The sequence below is a fragment of the Orbicella franksi genome, chromosome 13 (genome assembly GCF_964199315.1).
Source record: "Orbicella franksi chromosome 13, jaOrbFran1.1, whole genome shotgun sequence".
Classification (NCBI taxonomy): domain Eukaryota; kingdom Metazoa; phylum Cnidaria; class Anthozoa; order Scleractinia; family Merulinidae; genus Orbicella; species Orbicella franksi.
The window spans coordinates 17,152,246-17,173,520 of record NC_138157.1 but is presented as its reverse complement, the minus strand read 5'-3'; the positions used below and the strand labels follow the sequence as shown (position 1 = coordinate 17,173,520).

Sequence of the window (21,275 nt, the reverse complement as noted above, 5' to 3'; positions counted from 1 at the left end):
GGAAATCGGATTGAGAATTCCAGACATAAGTTTTGATAGCCTTGTATTAAAGCGTTGAATGTCGTTGGCAGATCTAGACATTATTTTCCACCTCGTAAACATGTAGACGGTTAGTGATTTTGTTTTTCCTCTTTCAGAAAAGAATTTGTTAAAAGTCCCAGTGGTTATCTTGATCACGTTTTGTATTTGCCCGACGCATCCTAAGTTATTTCAAGCACGATTAAGGGGTTTTACATCAACAACAGAAAAGTTCAATGAGATCATTCCCTCACCTGGTGAAATGAGTACATTTCCCCTGCTAAGCGAAACCAAAAATAGTAAGACACAAAATAGCCTTCCAAAGCCGAAGATGTTAACTCCACAATGACCGCTAAGCTCCATGATTTGCCACTGCTAAAAGCCTTACAGCTTTCCGTGAGTTAAAAGTCGACTATTTGCAGTAAATCGTCAATCCAATAAAGTGACCGTCACAGTGTGGAAGGTCGCATTACTATTATTGCGTATTTCCTGTTGACTGATCTTGAAATCGTCTAGATGGTAGACTACGAGTAGTCCCTCTTTCGCTTAGTCCGTCGTGCGTGACGCGAAAGAAATTCGCGAGAAAAAAATGGCCGCGCGAAATCCTGGGGGCTAGGAGCGCGCGAAAAGAAAACAAATGGAAACAATTAATATGTTTCTTCGCGGATGTTCAGACCATCAGGATCAATTGTTCTGCCTTTTTGAATTAAAAAAGTTTCCCTAGCCTTACGGATAGAGTCTCGGTTCGAAAAGATTTTTTCGATGGGGATTAATTGCATGTCGTTAGCAGTGTGGTTAGGAGAGGACAGGAAATGTTCGGCCGCTGTAGTAGTTTAGATTTGTTGTTAGGATTATCTATGGTATAGAATACGAGTAGTCCCTCTTTCGCTTAGTCCGTCGTGCGTGACGCGAAAGAAATTCGCGAGAAAAAAATGGCCGCGCGAAATCCTGGGGGCTAGGAGCTCCTCGCCTCCAGGATTTCGCGCGGCCACTTTTTTCTCGCGGTTTTCTTTCGCGTCACGCACGACGGACTAAGCGAAAGAGGGACTACTCGTAGTCTATCTTGATGGCGCGGGTTGAGATCGTGTGAAACTCGTGTTACATGCCAGACGAGGTAAAATTTTTATCGGTTATAGTCCTTCTTGTTTGAGTCTTGTTGACTTTTCGAAAAAAACCCCTACTACTTAAATGGAATGTCACATCTATCGCGCAAAATTCAGATGATAGACTGGTGTGAGGTGCTAGAAAAACTTCTTTTACCTTCACGGGGCCTCCCACTGTCACACAATGCTACGTGAGCGCAGCGTTACGTTAAAGAGAGATGGCCAAAACTGGATTAGTGTTGTGATTGTGTTCGGAAGCCAGTCGGAAGAGGGAGGGCTTTCAAATTTTTTTTTAGCCATACAGAAGTGGCACGGTCACATCAGCCTGTTTCGCAATTAGGGTGTACCATGTATGTATCATGACATCTCTAGTCCGTAAAGAGGCTCTGGCTGGAAGGGTCTGACCGCGATTGGAAGGGCCGAGAAGGAACTGGATGAGAGTGAAGTGACCGAGGGGGGAGTGGGGTGGGGATTAGGGTGTCCCCTCCTCTCTCTCCTCTTTCTTCCCGCTTTCTCGTCGCTCCATCCTCGACTAGAGAGCCTGTTAACACGCTATGACGCATTCTGATCGAAATTGGAGTGGACTGTAGAGCTCTAGAAATAGGATCATACAGTCCTGGGGAATATTTCGGCCAGATATATTATACCAAGAGGGTTGGAATTTAGGGTACTGCATTCCTACTCCTAAATCCGCCAATGTATTTGTCGTGGAATCGTTTCTCCAATTTTGTTCAATTGTATTGCCAGTATAAGGCAACCTTCATAGCGTTTTTCCTATTCTTTTTTTCTTTTTATGTGTGCATTTGTGCTTCAGTTATCTTGCTGACGTGCATTTTATTTCTATTTAATGCTAATGTTAATTGACTGCCTGGCTCCGCTAGCCCCTATGGTTATTCCAGGTACCTCGTACTCTAATATTTACTTTTAATATTTTCATTGCTGTAATTTCTTTTTTTGAGCAAGAGTGAATGCAAATAAAGATTGATGAAGGCATGCGTTTTTCTTCCACGGAGGCGAACAATATACTCCATTGCTGAATGATCGATAATGCAAGGCGGACTTGAGTGTGGATCTTTCGGGGATCAATGAAAGAAAACTTGTTTGCTGCGGTCTACAGGCTATATAAGGTAGTTGATCTTGTAACGATTCACTTCAGACCAGGCGTGGCGTCAGTCCGAATGATGGCTAGACGTCTTAGACTATCAAGTGACTCATTTCAACACATGGTGAAACGGGTTTTACTACAGGGAAGTGAACATATTATCATCGAATAACGAAAAGCCATTTAACAATTATTCCATGAAACCGCGTTGGATATGAAGTGATAAATAACCAACGAGCGCGTAGCGCGAGTTGGTTATGATCACTTCATATCCAACAAGGTCGAATGGAATAATTGTTTTAGTATATTCTTAATCGGGTTTTTGCCGCCGATTTTTATTTCAACAATTTTACAGAGCGGAAAATTTTTAAACTTGGCGCACTGTTTTCCATATAAGGTAAAACTCCGACTAATGGCTCATAGTCGGAGTTTTTGAGCCAATCAGAGAGCTAGAAATGCAATAGTCGGAGCTGAGAATATACTAATTAGGGATAGTCATCAGCAAGAAAAAAGTATGCTTATAGTTTTATTGTTTATCAAACCTGTTCCAGGTGTTCGGTCACTTGGGAAACAGCTCGACCAAAAGGGCAAAAATAATTGGGGCTTGAAGAGGAAGGTGGGTGGAGGGGGGGATTAAGGTTGGTTCTCTTGCTTTCTTGCGCCGCACTCCTCACTCAATTTTTCTTGCCGTTTTTCGTGCCGCTCCCAAACTAACCAAGCAGTTTGGACAGGCTACAGTTTGTATGGATTGTGGAGTTACTTCCGGACAACTCCAACGTGTCATGGGTGTTTAAATTTACTGGTCTACCCATGTATGTGCCAAATTTGCAAAGCAATAAGTTGCTACACCGATTGTAGTCTGAAACTCAGGGACCTGTCATTTATTAACCCTTTGAGCCCCAATTAGGCATATATGCATAATTAATGTCGTGCTCTTTGTACCACTTGTGACGTCATCAATTTAAATGTCATCAGATATTCTTGATAAGCAGATGGTAGTACTAGGCTAGGCCTTTCCCTACAATGGTCAGGTTTAGATATCGACGACATTCCGACGTCGCAAATCGAAAAACAACGTTATCAGTTTTGGTGCAAAAACGGTGGTAAAATGGCCCACTATGCCTATGATTGATCAAGGTCCATTTCTAGGCTTCGCCCGTAATTAACATTCAACTTTTCACGGCAGCTAGAAAGAACATGCAACGCAAAAGGCTGCCAGAGTAAAAGGACCGAGAAAAAAAGAAAGGAAAGGGGCAACAAACAAAATTGAGAACGGTTAATGGCAAAAAAGTCCAAATTTTGACTTATGCGTATTCCCGGAATTGAAATATTGCTCAATTTTGTACGTAATCCTCGAAAAATATCTCCTTTTAGTAAAAAAAGCTTTCTTAGCAAAACTTAGGCTTATTTAGCGTCATGGCAGCCAAAAAGCTGACTAAACGGTTAAAACGGTATTTTTTTCGCGAAAATTTTTTATTCAAAGGGTTAAAGTGGGGGAGGGCTGGTGCATTTTTTTCCCAATGCAGGTGAAGTTTTTTTTATGCCCTACCCCAATTTCCTGCAGAAAAAACTGGGCTTCTCGGGGAGGGACGCAGACCAGACACGAGATATGACAGGGAATATTAAATGAGACAACTTTTACCTTGTGCAGTTCATCTCAGAAGGCGTGTTGCTCACTTAATACTGAGGGCGAACATTATGAAGCTCAGTGAGTTACTAGAGAACATATCAGATATGGATAGAGACATTAAAGCTCACCTCAACACCCTGTTACACTCAAAGACTGGTAATTTGATACGAGGAGAGTATGCTAAATCGTTTAATGAAGGTGTTATCATCACAAGGCTTGATGAAGCTAAAAAGAGTAAATAGTGAATTGAAATATCTTAATGAGAAACTTAATCAATGCAAAGGCATGTTTCGCGGTGTGTTACGGTTGGAAAACAAATAAAGAAAAAAATCACAGAAACAGAACAAATGGAAGAGCAAAAAAGGGAACAACAGAGAGAAAGTAAAAATTTTAAACGGCTTCATCAGCTTTTGTCAGCAGACTTAAATTCAGAATTGACAATGTGAATGTAGAATCTCTTGCAAGCCTTTCAGTTAGACAGGTCAGGTACGGTGACTACGGTGGCAGACAAAAATGGCAAAGAATGGTCACTTGACAGAAAGAGCCATTACAACAGCACAAGACTCTCTAGAAGGTTTTATGGAAGAAAGTGAGGAAGAACTGGATACAGATAAAAGTCTCTTTGGGGAAGATAGTGACAGCTTGACAGAGAATGAGGAGTATGGTGACTAAACCTTAAATATTGTTATGCTCCGCTGAGGGGTATAATGTGAGCTGGATTAATTTATACTGTTCCAACATTTAATATGTGTTGGTTAGTTGGTTCTGACAGAAAATCTTGAAAAACGTTTAGGTATAAAATGTTTTGTTTGATATGTAAAGACCGCTTTCTATGCAACAGTTGACATACATGTAGGGTTGTTGGGTTGTTAAGGTTGATCATTATTAAAGTTTAAAATGCTTACTGTACAAGGGACTTATTTGTTTAATAACATGTATATTTTATTTGTTTATTTGTGAACAGCAATGTTAACAAAAAAAATGGTATGGCCCTCCCCAAAGCCCAGCTTAAATTTTTTGGTGACCCTCCCCTATTGGCTACATAACATTTTATGACCCCATCCCCCCATTTGCACCAGCCCTCCCCCGGCCGCTCTAATAAATGACAGGTCCCTCAACTGAAATTAGCAGCAAAGCACCTGGGTTTTTTATTTCTTCTTTTTATTTCTTAGCAAAGCTAAATGGTATTGATTTCTTACGCTTTTGGAGCCTGGCTGCAAAGAGAAGAGCCTTCAAATAAACAACACAGGGATTTATTATCCTCGCTTGCTCTCCTGCCAGTACGAACTGGCTTTTGCGAGCTTCCGTATCGCTATCATGATTCTATCAGATTATTACAAAGCTGCTCTTACATTTCGAACATACTAAAGGTGGTGTTAACGGTACTATTGTTTTACATTGTAAGAGTGCTAAAACGATATGCGAATATTATGCTATGCCATAGCACTTAAGTTTTCCCAATGTATGGTAACCTTGCTCTCTGCTACCGCCTGTTTCTCCAAACCTGAGCTGTTTAACTGGTAGATGTGTCTTGTCAGTGAGGAGACCCCTGTCTTCACGCCATACATTGTCATTTTTGTCACAGTTACATCCATATCTCGAGTCTACACATGAGTTGGTCATCCCGCATGCGCACTTACCACTGCCAGTTGATGCTCCACTCCAGTGTGTCATTTTAGTGGAGTCACGTGACACCCACCAAGCATATCCGTTCCTGAATATCATTGAATTATAACACTCGTACTTGATAAACTGTTCGCACTGTGAGGAGACTCTGGTGAGACTCGCCAGCTGAGACAGGCTCACTCCTCTGTAATGAATGTCACGTGAATAACAACCAGGAGATTCACATCCGTGCACGTGTGTTCTGCTCTCACTGTCGTGACTGATGACTGTCACGCCAGCTCCATTCTTGTCACTCATGTCACAGTAAACTGTAAATGGTGCCAGACTACCCTCACCATCAGGATCAATGACGAAATGTGCGCTTACACTGCTGACGTATCTTTTTATCACAGAACAGGAAGTCGCAGTCACTGGTGAATTGATTTTGACTTTAGCTTCTATTGCTCTCAGAGCATTAGTCGCTCTACAGGTGTAAGATCCTTCGTGTGATTTCTTGATTTTTGTAATCAGCAGTGTTTCATACTGTAGAACTCTAGACTCTACGGGAAGTGAAGACATACCATCCTTTGTCCAGGAAATTGTGGTTCTCAGGTCACTCTCGGCTACACACGGCAGACGCACACTGGATCCAATCACAGGAGTCACCTGTTGAGGAGGACTGACTTTGAACCGCAAAGGAGAAAATATTACGAGCTGAGCTGTGTCTGTTGCTGATCCCAGAATATTCTTTGCTTTACAGATGTATGTTCCACCGTCATTTTTAGACACACTGTAGATTGTCAGGTTTCCATTCTTCACTTTAGTTCTTTTTTCAGGCACACTACTAACTGACTTAGACCACGTGATACTGGGAAGCGGCTGACCAGTAGCAGTGCAGGCCATGTGGATGGTTTGTTTCTCTTCAGCCATCAAGCGATTGGTTGACAACAAGAGTTTAGGAGCGACTGTCGAGAAATAAATACATTATATTTACGTGGGCAAACTTAGGGAGTGCACTTTATTGCTTTTTCCTGAACACATAGGTTATTATGAAAGCAATTACAATTTTTTTTTTACTTTTAATTTATCTAATTAAACTGATCCAAGCGCGCTTCTTGAGCAGGTGTGACCTGACTTAAATTTCAGGAGCTAAAGCCTTGTTTAAACTATAAGAAATACCTCTTTACTACGACTTGATAATTGTGAAAATGTGTTTAGATTAAGTTCAGTACCCCCGGCTGACCGATACGGTCAGTCGATTCCAATATGTTTGTAAAGAACCCGCTTTTATGCTACAACCAGGTAACTTACACTGAACAGTTAATTTCGCCAACGCGTTCACGTGTCCCAGCAAATTTTCAGCTCTACAGCTGTAAACTCCGTCGTCTCCAGGTCTGACATTCTTCATAATCAGAGCGCCACTGGACTCTACCACGTGACGTCCAACAGGGAGGGATGAACTCAACCTAGTCCACGTGACCTTTGGACTTGGATTACCATCGGCTGTACATTTTAAGATGACTGTGTGACTTTCATTGACTGTCGTGTCAACAGGACGCTGCAGCAGTGATGGAGCCGAGAGGGTCTGGCCCGGCTCACCTTTTATTCCCGGCGGGCCCTTAGGTCCCACGGGACCGGGGTCTCCTGGCATTCCAACATCTCCCTTTATGCCCATGAGGCCTTGAACTCCTATTGGTCCATGTTTACCGGGAGGTCCGTTTAAACCGGGTCTCCCTGGGGGACCCGGTCTCCCTCGGGTTCCCGGTTTCCCTCTCCTTCCGGTGTTACCCTTCGGTCCCAATTGGCAGAGCGTGTGATCTTTAGCACAGACCTGATCTTGCAGAAGGTCAAGTTCTTTTCTGATTATTACTTGTACTTCAGAGGCTGTTAGGGTTGATTTCTGTCGTGAATCAACGGGGGAAGAGCGTTTTGTTCTTGAGATGACATCCTGCTCAACTGGAAAATAAAAGCCATTGATTAAAACATTTCTCCTTCTATTGAACTCGGACTCTGAAGTCAGTTATGTCAGGGTATCGAAAAATGTCAATTAAAGGAAAATGTCACGCATTCCTGAGCAAAAAACAGGCGCGCCACAGTAACTGACAAGTATATCTCTATTGAAACATCAGTAACGTTAATGAAATGTACCTTTGGTTGCTTGCCAGTGGCGGCCCTTAGCCATAACTTGCCATCTTCCGTAATTTTCTTGAACTTTTCGAAGGATTTCTCTCTCCATCTTATCCCAGGATGTCACTGAGTGTGATATCAGTCGATGATGGTCTTGTATTTTGATTTCCACGTGAATTAGTGCGATGCAACACACAACAGACAACAACAGACCTGACACGGAACACAAGTAGTTCATTGTCTGTCTTCTCTTTGCCTGCTTCTCTTCCCTATCTTGCTGTTTCATTGCAGCAACCGCTGGCAGAAAATTACGGAATAGAAGTGCACGTATTGAACTTAACTCTTTGAGCTGCTCGGAAAACAGGTCACTGTGGATTTACTCAATATAAAAACGGTGATGCTCCGTATTTCGCTTACGATCTGGTGTATCCCGAATCTTAAAGTTAACCGATATGTGGTAAAAATAGAATGACTTGTCTGTGCTTGTTATGGGGATTCAGTATCACAGGAAGTCAGTATTATCTTACTGGGGACAATTTGTTTGAAATAGTGCAGGTGGGGAGGGTAGGGGAGTGGAGGAGTTTTAAAATGTTAACCGAAACAACAATGAGCTAAAGTTGTTTAAAGAACGGTAAAATGCGTCTAGTTAATTTCATGGACAACAATTTTAAGAGAGCTATAATTGCTGCTTAATCCGCGAGAAGAACTGAACAAGTTCATTGATCATTTTGAGGTGTAGATTTCACGAGTGAGAACTTTTTAATCCGTCTGCCGACATTTGTGGCGTTACACTCGTCTACCAAGAATTCAATTGATCTTTCGTTTCGTGATATCCCGGGGTATGAATTTGAAATCTCGATGATTCAGCTAAATCGAACCTAACCGTAACCTGAGAGGTTAACGTATTTGAGACTTGGTCCCTCATGCATATAGGCCTTACTCCTGTGGTAATCCGTCATAAGTAATTAGCTCCAGTGGTTATGGTTTGAGGGATTACTACTGCCACTCTTTATCAAGTGGTGTTACAGTTTTGGTATGATACAATTGCCGAATCAGTGATCATTTCATCTTCATGGCAAAATAGGTTACCGTAGCCACGCCCCAACTTGTTAACAACACCCTTTTTATTGTCAGCTTTATAGTGGTTATAATTCAAAAAAAGCTCAGTGAGACCCGCTCTTAATTATCGATATGTGATAAGCATGTCAAGATACAACTTTTTTTATTAGAGGGGAAGGTAGAAAAGGGAGTTTTAAATTTTCCAAAATTTAAGGTGTTCTCGTAATCTCATAATGTTCTCATACTGGTGTGCATTGCTTTTGATGGGCTGTGGAACCGTTCCAATGTATTTTGTATGTTCAGTGTATTCAAGCATGTAGCTGGTATACAGGGTTTTTTTTGTGTGGATAATTTATTACCGAGTGAATGTAAAGCGGACGGTAGTGACTGGATTGGCTAGTCAGGGATCAATGAAAGTTAACTTGTGTGGTGAGGTTTGCGGGTTATTTATAATATATAACATATCAAGGAATGTAGTGGATCCGTTTCAGACTGAATGATAGCTAGACTTCGGAATGATTAGAATTATTCGTACAAATGGTTAACTGATTTTACAACACTGAGGTAACCGCATTATCAACTACATATTTACCGAGAATGATGTTTTTACGGGAAAATCTCGAACCTGGACCTTACCGATTTTACGGTATGGCCGAGGTTTGAGATTTTCCCGTAAAGGCCGAACGTTCGAGGTTAATAAGTTGTTTATTATATGACATTTTGCTTCAGTTTTGCGGGCCCATAATTGGCCCGTAGGCATTACGGGAGATTATTATATGGCTGTGTCTCACAAGGACTGGGAACTACCGAATTCACGAATTTGATAGGCTGAAATCGATATTGAAAGCGATCTAGATTTTCCCATCTAGACCGGCATCTAGACCGGTAATGTTTTGCGGTGAAAAAGTCGCAAACTTTAATGCAAAAATACTGGGTATTTTCTGCTAACAATATTTATTTATGGCAGTGCTAAATAGTGTTATAAGAAAAGAAAAGAAAACTAAAGAGGACGAGAACACTTCGGCAGATTTAAGGTTATTCTACTGAAATAGAGTCTGCACTGAGATTTTTGTGAAACTTTGCCTATTGATTGTTTATATTATAGGAACTTAAATTTTGAAATAAAAATGAGGGGTCCCCATGTTCGTTCAAGAGCAACAGCACCTTGTTTATACCCATATAAATCCTTATAATAGCACCATGATTGTAGTCACGATTGCTTGCCAAATTCACGTTTTCGACGATTGTTGTTTGTTCTACACTGAGAATTGGTCCATATTTATTTTACACAGAGAAATTTATTACTCAATTCAAAACAACAGAAAAAAAATGATAGGTCACCGTACTCGTTTGTGAGAAAATGACGATTTACCTCTATGGCGAGGTCCAGCCGTAAAGAAAAAGCCGCCATTTTTTAATGCGCGCACACTAATCACGCCTTAAATTATGCGCAGTAGGGATGCGCAATGGAATACTGGGGAATGACCTTAAGTTCAGCTCATCGCCTTTCGCAAGCAAAATGTCGGTTACTTAACAAACCAGTTACATTAAATAAACAAGGACAATTCCCTCAGATTTCTATAAATGCTACCGTCGAAGCGTTTAAATTCACCAACATCTAACGCTGAGAGCACATAATAGCGGAGCGTACAGCGACTGAATGGAAAGAGGTCAAAGAGAGATCCAGCGGAAAGACGAGCTCACTTGGCAAAACGGTGGCGGATCTAGGGTGCCCGCCCCCCCCCCCCCCCCCCCCCCCCATATTCTGAGTGAAAAAGGAAGAAATGGCTGAAGGAAGAAAAGCCGGCAGGGCAAGTAAAACAAAATCGGGCCCCCACCTTAGCTCAAAGTCTGGATCCGCCACTGCAAAATGTCCGCTAGTACAAACCAGTTACATTAAATAACTTAAATTTCTCTCGCTTGTCATATAATAAACATCTTATTTACTGAGCTTACTCGGTCTGTATGGGAGAATCTTGACCTCGGTCGTGTTTCTGTACTCACGACCTCGGTCAAGATTCTCCCATACAGACCTCCTGCTCGGTTAATAAGAGCTAAATAATGCCCTAGAATTAGCCAATCAGAGCGTGCGTTATATTGGCTACAAACACAAGACTCAAAATAAGTTCGGATAACGAAAAACGATTTACGGATAGTCAACAGAGAGGATACTTTATGGTTTTAGTTTTACTGGATATGTAGCCTGATCCAGGCGTTCGGTCAGTTGAGGTGCAGCGCGAAAACGGCGAGAGAAAAAGCAAAAGTGTGGTGGTGTGTATCGAGCGGTGTTCTCTCGCTTTTCCGCGAAGCACTTCTCACTCATTTTTTCTCTCGCCGTTTTTCACGCTAGGCAGGTAAGGTTAAGTCTGCATACGAGCCTAGAAGCCCATCAGTCCGTAGCTTACCCCGGTTTCCGTAGCATGAAGCGACTAGGAGTACTTCTACTCCCCCCTGGATGGGATGCTAGTCCATCGCAGGATTACCTCTAGCATTAAACAGTGGTGGAGAGAGGCACTGTGAGAGTAGAGTGTCTTGCCCAAGACACAAGACACAGCCACCCGACTTCGGACCGCTCAATCCAGAGTCGAGCGCACTAGCCTTGAGGCAACCTCGCTTAGAACAGGCCACTGATTATATGGATTGCGAAATTGGTTTGACAATTCATGTCGCGGGTGTTTTAAATCACTGGTCAACCCAGGTATGTGCAGAACTACAAAGCTATAAATTGCTGCAATGACAGTAGTCTGAAACTCAACTAAATTACAAGCAGAACACCTATTTTATTTTTTCATGTGTGATTGTGTAACCTACAGTTGTTTCCGAAGCTATAACTTCATGTTTATCACTAAGTGGTACAGACGTCTTACGCTTCCAAAGCTACAGCTATGAAGACAAAACAACAATTCAGTCGTTTAGTATCGTCGCTTGCTACCATTTTACTATTAAAAAACTGGATTTTGCGATCTATCGTACTCTTGAATTTCGAAAAGAAAAATAATCAAGATCCCTGCAAATAGTAAGGATATCGTGACTTTATTTTGTTATAAAAGGTAGTGTTACCATTGATTGCCATTTATTTTAGAATACTAAAAGTATGTCTGAATGTTATGCTATGCCATAGCACTTAAGTTTTCCCAGTGTGTGGTAACCTTGCTCGCTGCTACTTATATCTCCAAACCTGAGCTGTTTAACTGGCAGGTGTGTCTTGTCAGTGAGGAGACCGCTGTCTTCACGCCATACACTGTCATTCTTGTCACAGTTGCAACCACGACTCGAGTCTGCACACGAGTTGGTCATCCCGCATGCGCACTTACCACTGCCAGGTGATGCTCCACCCCAGTACGTCATTTTAGTAGAGGCACGTGACATCCACCAAGCAACTCCGCTCCTGAATATCATTGAATTATAACACTCGTACTTGATAAACTGTTTGCACTGTGAGGAGACTCTGGTGAGACTCGCCAGCTGAGACAGGCTCACTCCTCTGTAATGAATGTCGCGTGAATAACAACCAGGAGGATCACATCCCTGCACGTGTGTTCTGCTCTCACTGTCGTGACTGATTACTGTCACGCCAGCTCCATTCTTGTCACTCATGTCACAGTAAACTGTAAATGGTGCCAGACCTCCCGCGCCATCTGGATCAATGACGTAATGTCTGCTTACACTGCTGACGTGTTTTCTTATCACAGAACAGGAAGTCGCAGTCACCGGGGAATTGATTTTGACTTTAGCTTCTATTGCTCTCAGAGCATTAGTCGCTCTGCAAGTGTAAGATCCTTCGTGTGATTTCTTGATATTTGTAATCAGCAGTGTTTCATTCTGTAGAACTCTGGACTCTACACGAAGTGACATACCATCCTTTATCCAGGAAACTGTGGTTCTCAGGTCACTCTCGGCTACACACGGCAGACGCACACTGGATCCAATCACAGGAGTCACCTCTTGAGGAGGACTGACTTTGAACCGCAAAGGAGAAAATATCACGAGCTGAGCTGTGTCTGTTGCTGATCCCAGAATATTCTTTGCTTTACAGATGTATGTTCCACCGTCATTTTTAGACACACTGTAGATTGTCAGGTTTCCATTCTTTGCTTCAGTTCTGTCTTCGGGTACATTACCAACTGCTTTGGACCACGTGATACTAGGAAGCGGCTGGCCAGTAGTACTGCAGGCGATGTGAACGTTTTGTTTCTCTTCAGCCATCAATTGATTGGTTGACAACAAGAGTCTAGGAGCGACTGGTGAGAAATAAATACATTACATTTACTTGGGCAAACTTATTGATTTTTCCTGAGCACATAGGTTATTATGAAAGCGATCATAAATGGTATTTCACCAGGATCCATAATCGGGGACGGAGACCGTAAGCGCGCGCCATTTCTAGTATTGGGGCTGTCCCTATGATATGGGACGATCTTTCTATTTTTAGAATAAATTGTGCCATCCCGTGCGGCACACGCGCGAACATGCTGCGAGGATTTTTGCGGTGTAGCGCGGGGAAATGGCGTCCGAAATTCCCGAAATGTTTGATGCTTTTGGCCCACAACTCAATACGTTCATGTCTGTTGGAATTTTACCTCAGTATTTTCGTCGTAAGCTGCTCCAGTTTGAGTGAAGTAAGACATTGTCAAATTCAGTTATGTGCCGCTTTATGATATCACTGACCAAGTTGTGTTCCGCTGCTTCTTTTACAAGAGCTTCCCATTACTCCACTCTAAATTTCACATATGTTGAAGATCAACAGCGTTTCCAAAACACAGCAAAAAACTAGTTGGACATATTTGGACATAGAACGTTTCAGGACTTCAAAGTTTCTCTCCTCTTTCCACACGCTTGCGCGGATTTCGCCAGAGTCTATCTCGTCCGAACAGTAAAAAAAAAATAATTGCAAGTTTGAGTTTCGCCTAAATTGTAAGCAACGCTTGATGTTTTATCAAGGCCCAATAAGTGACAATAAAGTTTTTGTCTGTAGATGCTGCTTAGTTTTGTTTGTGTAAAAATCCAATAAATTGACTGTTGTCGATGAATAAGAGCGCCCGGCGATGCGTGTTTTGTACAGTTAGTAAAACCCGACAAATTGGACTTCCCCACTTTCGTGTGAAAACGTACATCGAACTCATATATCTCTAGTTTTTAAATATGTTTAAGGTTGATAAATGTTTGAGAACATATTAAAAAGCTAAGCTGAAAATATGTGAATGCACCAGTAATAATCAGCAAATTACGATGACGCTTTCTTTAATCAACTCGAATAAAGATTTCGATTTTGTTGGTTGAGTTATCAAAACTCCTTGCCTATTTTATTTTCGCAGTGTAAAATTTCACTATGTTAAAGAAACACACATGCTGTTAGTAGCCTTTTGGCGTTGGTGAAAATTGTTGCGGCATCTCGGCCTAAAAGACAACGAAAGAAATCTTTGTCAAGATTTGTTGACTATTGAAAATACCGACTCGGACTTGAAAGTGCACGCGCTGCACTATGCAAATGAGCTACTTAATGTACGCGTCAGACTTTCCTTTCAAAAACTTTTGCAAACTCGCCAAACAAACAGAAATAATAAGAAACTATCAAAACAGGGTTTGGTTATGATTAAGCATTGTTTGGGAAACTCACAAATAACTCGATACTAGGGTAAAAAATTTTCTTACGTAACTTTTCTTTACAGAACAAGCGCAAGAGCTTACGCGTACAACTAGCGCAAGCAGATATTACTCATTCACAGCGCGAAATCGAAGTCATGTTTTCGACCCTGAAAAACTCACGTTTTCCATTAGTTTAGAGCATAAAACTACATATAAGAGCCGTGGTTCTTATTCCCTGCCTTATATTCCCTGCCATCGCTGTGAAAAATCTGCAAGAGAATCTCGCAACTCTCACCATTTGATCACGCAACGTGACAACATCCACGCGAGAGCCTCCGACATGTGCGTGGATCCGCGGCGGATATATGACGTCAGGATGGCGCAATTTGTTCTAAAAAGAGTAAAAAATATCCCATATCATGGGTGCGCGCGGATCCTAAGACTTACGGTCTCCGTTCCCGATTATGACTCCTGATTTCACTTTTAATTTATCTAATTAAAATGATCCAAGCGCGCTATTTGAGCAAGGTCGACCTGACTTAAATTTCAGGAGATTAAGCCTTGTTTGCACTATAAAAATATCTCTTCACTAAGACTTGATAATGAGGATTTTGTGCATAGGTTAAGTTGTGTACCCTCCGCCTGACCGGTTCAGCCAATAGATTGCAATGTATTTACAAAGAACTTGTTTTTATGCTACAACCAGTAACTTACACTGAACATTTAATTTCGCCGAGGCGTTCACTTGTCCCAGCAAATTTTCAGCTCTACAGCTGTAAACTCCGTCGTCTCCAGGTCTGACTTCCTTAATAATCAGAGCACCACTGGACTCTATCACGTGACGTCCAACAGGGAGGGATGAACTCAGCCTAGTCCACGTGACCTTTGGACTTGGATTACCATCGGCTGCACATGCTAAGATGGCTGTGTTACTTTCATTGATTGTCGTGTCAACAGGACGCTGCAGCAGAGATGGAGCCGAGAGGGACTGGCCCGGCTCACCTTTCATTCCCGGCGGGCCTCTAGGTCCCACGGGACCGGGGTCTCCTGGCATTCCAACATCTCCCCTTATGCCCATCGGGCCTTGAACTCCTATTGGTCCATGTTTACCGGGAGGTCCGTCTAAACCGGGTCTCCCTGGGGCACCCGATCTCCCTCGGGTTCCTGGTTTCCCTCTCCTTCCGGTGTTGCCTTTCGGTCCTGATCGGCAAAGCGTGGGATCTTTAGCACAGACTCGGTTTTGCAGAAGATCAAGTTCTTGTTTGATCAACACTTGTACTTCAGACGCTGTTAGGGTTGATTTCTGTCGTGAATCAACGGGTGAAGAGCGTTTTGTTCTTGGGATGACATCTTGCTCACCTGGAAAATAAAAGCCACTGATTGAGATATTTCTCCTTCCATTGGACGCGGTCTCTGAACTCAATTGTGTTGGGAAAACTGAAAATTACACTAAAGGGAAATGTCTCGCATTCCTAGGCAAAAAAAAAAAGGCGTGACAGTAACTGACAAATTAAACAAGAAGGGATACCTCTATTTAAACAATAGAGTGTTTCTGTCGAGGAACTATCGGCTGATAGTTGCCCCGCGGAAATTTGATGTTCTTAAAACAAATATTTCGCTTCGAGGGCAAATATGCTAGTTTTAAGAACATCAAATTTCCAAGGGGTAACTATCAGACCGATAGTTCCGAGACATAAGCACTCTATTGTCTTTATTGTTCACCACTAAATTTTCTTCCGCGCGCCAGTTCAAAAATCGTATTGAATTTTTCAGCTTTTTTAGATGAAAGCCGTGAAAGCCAAATGTAAAATTTGAAAAGGAAAACAAACAAAAACCCTTTTAATACAATGTCAATTGTTTACTTTCTTTAAGTCTGCTTGTTTACAGAAATATTTTCACGGACAAGTACTATCCATCCGGGTACTTTCCTCGGACGGGCACTATGGGCTGATAGTGTCTCTCCACGGATGAACACTATCGCGTCACGTGATCAATTTAAGCCAATAAGAATCGGAGAAAATTTAGTGGTGAACTATAATAACTAGTAGTAATCAAAGATTATGAGAGTGCGATCGACACCGTCACTCAAATATATATATACCTTGAACAAGTTATTTCACTAGTTGACTTTCAACCTTTGTCTATTGCTAAAATCAACGTTATTCATCGGCAACTGAGGGTTTTACAGACAGATATATCACAGTGTCAAAGTCCATTCCATTTTAAGAGGTCCCCTTTACAAACTACGATTTGTTGATACGTTGCGTGATAGTGCCAGTTTCTGTAGACTCGCAAGTTAAATAGAACTAAAATATTTCCATTTATAGCGTTCAAATTTCGTGCTAAATATTGGGCGTGTTTAAAACACGAAATGGCGAAATGACAAAATAGCGAAATGGCGAAATGGCGAAATGGTACTAAAGATAAGAGCCAAAGTTATAGGAACCGCTCCAATAGAATACGCTGTGTCTCTATGTCCGGCAGCCGGACAGGTTTTTCAAAATACTCCGTGTCCGGCAGTCAAAATAATGTCAAATCATTGTTCATAAGGCTGAATACTAATTTTGGTGAACCCGGTACCCGGTATATCGGGATTTATAACGTAGACTATTACAAAATGACCGATAGTCAAAATGTTTGAATAGCACTCCGGTTAGCCTAAAAAGTACTCCGGTTAGCCTAAAAAGTACTCCGGTTAGCCTAAAAAGCACTCCGGTTAGCCTACAAAGCACTCCGGTTAGCCTAAAAAGTACTCCGGTTAGCCTAAATAGCTCTGCGGTTAGCCTGTTTACGGTTAGCTTTCAATAATGCTAAGGGTAATTCTATAAATACTTAAAAAAAGTTCCACTTGTTGCCGGTTGGCTGCGGTGGCGCAGTGGTCATCAGTATCGCTTACCAGGCCGGCGATCCGGGTTCGACTCCTCTTGGGGTCGCCTGTCACATCGCTCATTTTACGTTGTTTTACTCTAAACTCTCCAGACACGGAGTATTTTAAGAAACCTGTCCGGCTGCCAGACATGTAGCCACAGCGAATAAAATAATTGAACATCGTTATTAATGAAAGGTCTCAGCAAACCAGGATTCTGTTTCATTTTGTACTTGCCAAATTGCATGTCTGCACTGCACTACAAAGCTTACCCTGTATCTATTTGATATACATATCCAACGTCACTCCGTTTCTGTGCAAAGTACATGTTTGCCAAATATCGTGTATAAACTTCATCGCGAAGTGGGTTCGGTTTTGATAATCCATTTCATGTGATTGCTGGAGCTGAAAGCATAACGTCATAGCCGCTGCTCGATGGTAAATGCGAGATAAACCGTTTTCTTCCGATGTCAAAATTAAACGCCGCCATTTTATTCAAGAATATCCTAGGCGTGTCAAACCGCGCCCTGTTAACAGAGAGAGACTGGAACCCAAATTACCCAGAGATTTGTGATTGTAGATGTTTCTTTTATTTGTTGGGATTAATCTACAGAATAAATTCGGTAACAGATGGATATTTCAGTGGAACGGTAATTTTAATTTCAGTGGAACGGTAATCTTACAACTTTGGCTCTTATCTTTAGTACCATTTCGCCATTTCGCCATTTCGTGTCTTAAACACTCCCCTGTTCCCACGGTTAAAATCCTGAAAGCCATGGCGATTCGACGTCGTGTTCCAGGGGCACCCAACGGATCGTTTCGGTAAATTATCTGTTCGGAGGGCCTTTAATCCCCTCTGATTTAATTGAGAGAATTGCCACTTCGAACTTTCGTGATATGAGAAATTTAATGTCTGTTCTTTTCGGATTGTTAAAAATGTCGTTTTGGGTACCGAAAAAGGTGAGCTATCATTTTCGGAAAGGCGATAAGACCTAAGGTTTTCGATCGGGAAATGGACAAAAAAGCCCTAACAAATTCGAGAATACTTAAGTTCCCCTAGAATAACCAAACAAATGAAAATTTTTTAGCGCAACCTAAAACTAACCTACAGAGCCATTTAAAAGCACTTGAGAGAAAACGGTCGTTGGGTGCCCGTGGTGTTCGCTAAGATATAAAATAAACAAGGACAATTCCCTCAGATTTCAATAAATGCTGCTGTCGAATCGTTTAAATTCACCAAAATCCAACGCTGAGAGCACAAAATAGCGAAGCCTACGACGACTGAATGAAAAGAAGACATAGAAAGATTCAGCACACATGGCCTGCTCACATGCTCACGTGTTCGCCACATGTCTTGTTTACTGGCAGTGACATGCCCCTGCAAAAATCAAGCGGGATGGCCATTTTGCTGTCCTTACAGAGGGTCGTATAGGGATATTCTCGTGATGCGTGATTGGCTGATTTTATTTTCCTTGAAACGTGAATTTAGGTAATTATTCTTCCTGATCCGTGACCTGAAGTTTTCCGTGACCCGTGAAGAACTTGAATTATTGACCGATATTCGTGATTTCACCACCGTGTCTAGATCTATTCTACGTTATTCTGAAACGCGAGTCCTCCGAATGGTTAGAGTCCTCTATTCGAGAGTGACTTAGGTATGTGATTTGCAATATGGAGTATTGACTTAGCCTTTCACTATTTTGCTTTCTTCAAACACTCTTTCCAGTGAATGAAGAAATTATTAAAAAGAGTATCTTACTTGCTTATTTTCGTGATTCTGGAAAACGAAATTTTTATATTCGTGATCAGTGATCCCCTATTTTTTCCGTTCGTGAACCGTGCCAGAGACCTCTCCCTGTACGACCCTCCTCACAGGAATGTGGATGTTTTCTGCATATAACTGTGCACAATGAAACCAACTCAAGAAAGCCACAGGTCAAAATTAGGTTTGCGTTTTCCGAACGCAAAAACATTACGGTAACGTAACGAAACCTACCCTTAGTCGCTTACCAATGGCAGCTTGTAGCGATAATTATAACTTGCCATTTTCCGTAATTTTCCTAAACTTTAGGAAGGATTTCACCTATTTCCGCGCGAAAAGCAGGTGCGCCACAGTAACTGACAAATAACCTGAGAATACCTCTGTTGAAAACATCAGTAACATAGCGAAACCTACCCTTGTTCGTTTGCCAGTGGCGGCCCTTAGCCATAGCTTGCCATCTTCCGTAATTTTCTTGAACTTTTCGAAGGACTTCTCTCTCCATCTTATCACAGAATGTTACTGAGTGTGATATCAGTCGATGATGTTCTTGTATTCTGAGTTCCACGTGGATTAGGGCGATACAACACACAACAGACAACAGCAGGCCTGTCTTGTCTGTCTTCCCTTTGCCTGCTTCTCTTCTCTATTTTGCTGTTTCATCGTGTTAGCTGCCACCAGGAAACTGCGAAATTGCACTGTTGATGGAAACGTGTTCTTTACGCTTTGATCTGTTCCTTCACTGTGGATTTATTCCGTTTGAAAATGTAGCACACTTCAGTGATGCTTTGAACGTGACTGAGAAACTAGTGTATCCTGAATCTTAAAGTTAATGAATGAGTTGTCTGTGCTTGTTATGGCGATTCAGTATCACAGGAAGTTATTATTATCTTGCTTGGGTCAATCTGGGTCAATGTATTTGCCATTGCACGGGAGGGAAGTGGAGGTTTTAATGTTATCCGAAACAACAGTGAGCTAAAGTTGTTTTAAAGAACAGTTGAATGCGTTTAGACTTTTTTGTGGGCAGCAATTTTGAAAGAGAATTATTGTTACTGATTAATCTGCGAGAAGAACTAATTCAAGTTCATTGGCCTTTGGGGGATGTAGATTTCACGAGTAAGTAATTTGATGCGAGAACTTTGTTAGCTGTTAGATCCTGTTAGCCGCCGGTTGTGACGTCGTTTGAACTTCCAGTCTCCTATCAAATAGGACGTTCACCCCCGAAATGTTCCCAGGTACAGATTTTTTTAAAACTTTCCATGCAGTAAGTTAAAGATCAACTTTCGTCATAAATGGGTTGGGGGGACACTCGTCTGACAGGAATTGAAATGAACTTTCGGACTGTGATATCCCGGGGTATGAAATACAAATCTCTATTATTCAGCTAATTCGAACCTAGCCGTAAACTTAAGAGTGGTAAGGTTGAAGTGTACGAGACTTGATCCCTCATGCATATGGGCCTTATTCGTAAGGTGATCCCCTCATAAGTTAGCTAGTAGCAGTTTCCAGCACTTTCCAGTACAGTGGAACGCTGTCTTACAATCACCTCGTTAATATGGTCACCTCGTTATTATGGCCACTTTTTTTGGGGAAACGCCCATACATTTTCTTATAAAAAAAAACCCCGTTAATGGGGTCATCCGGTAATACGGCCAAAGGCCACATTCTGAAATTCCAACCTGAATCATTGCGTTCGAGAGAACGCAGTTCCAATCTGTAATGCAGAAAAATTCGAGATTTGTGTATGTATCTTTCTGTGGACACCAATTTGCCCTCTCCCCCCCGCCCCCCCCCCCCCACCAAAAAGAAAAAAAAAATCCTCAGGGGCGAATGACGTCGTCTCCATGTTCGTTCCTGTGCTTTCTTTCAAGTGTTAGGGAAAAGTTTTGGACTTTTGAGTGTCGAGGCAGCTTATTGTGGACTGTAGCGGATAAGTTGTTTATAGTAAAGTTCGAAGTCGGTGTTAATGGCATTTAAAAACCGTGCATGTCTTCACGAAATGTGTACGACTTTTCGTACGAACGGAAAGCTGTAGATTGGCTGCGTGTTGTGTACTCTCTTCTCTTCGACCCGAAAACTAACGCTGCTTTCTGGTGAATGAATCAAAGGAGGAAATGTGTAGTTTCACTTCGCTGGCCTAGATTTCTGTGCACAAAATATGTAACATACACCCAACGAAAGTGTTTACATAGGAAAAGAGTCCAACTCCCACAGGATTGCTTTGGTACACCAACATGTCCTCAGTTTCATTGTTTCTGAAGTGAAAATGCCCCGTAACTGTTCCCCCAAAGCCAAGGCGATTCAAGGTTGTGTTCGTAAACAAAATAACTGTCCTAGTTTTGGTAGTAAAAGCACGTCGTCTCGCTTACCGAAGAGAGGCCAATTTCAAGCCTACCTAACAGCTCAGGCACAAAATGCTG

At 42.0% G+C, this 21,275-nt stretch overlaps 3 protein-coding genes across 7 annotated transcripts in view; 1 reads left to right on the top strand and 2 right to left on the bottom strand.

Annotated features, from left to right (window-relative positions):
* LOC145466424 (uncharacterized) overlaps positions 1-2,386 on the bottom strand; it is a 36,218-nt gene extending 33,832 nt beyond the window's left edge. For 2 of the 5 annotated variants that reach the window (XM_081450138.1, XM_081450140.1), the window contains exon 1: positions 273-2,386. In XM_081450138.1, the coding sequence (XP_081306264.1) occupies positions 273-381 (109 nt within the window). In that variant the 5' untranslated portion in view covers positions 382-2,386. The remainder of the gene's footprint in view (positions 1-272) is intronic. The other 3 variants (XM_081450139.1, XM_081450142.1, XM_081450141.1) reach the window with 3 other exon arrangements.
* Positions 1-21,275, top strand: part of LOC145466423 (rotatin-like) — a 193,396-nt gene that overhangs the window by 142,962 nt on the left and 29,159 nt on the right. The gene's annotated exons all lie outside the window — the stretch shown is intronic.
* On the bottom strand, positions 2,715-19,458 carry LOC145465082 (hemicentin-2-like). Its single transcript, XM_081448872.1, has 7 exons — positions 19,273-19,458; positions 14,945-15,589; positions 11,756-12,885; positions 11,512-11,618; positions 7,607-7,953; positions 6,770-7,414; positions 2,715-6,423 (listed from the first exon to the last, which is right to left on the bottom strand). The coding sequence occupies exons 1-7, from the start codon at positions 19,358-19,360 to the stop codon at positions 5,282-5,284; spliced, it is 4,104 nt and encodes a 1,367-aa protein (XP_081304998.1). The 5' UTR covers positions 19,361-19,458; the 3' UTR covers positions 2,715-5,281.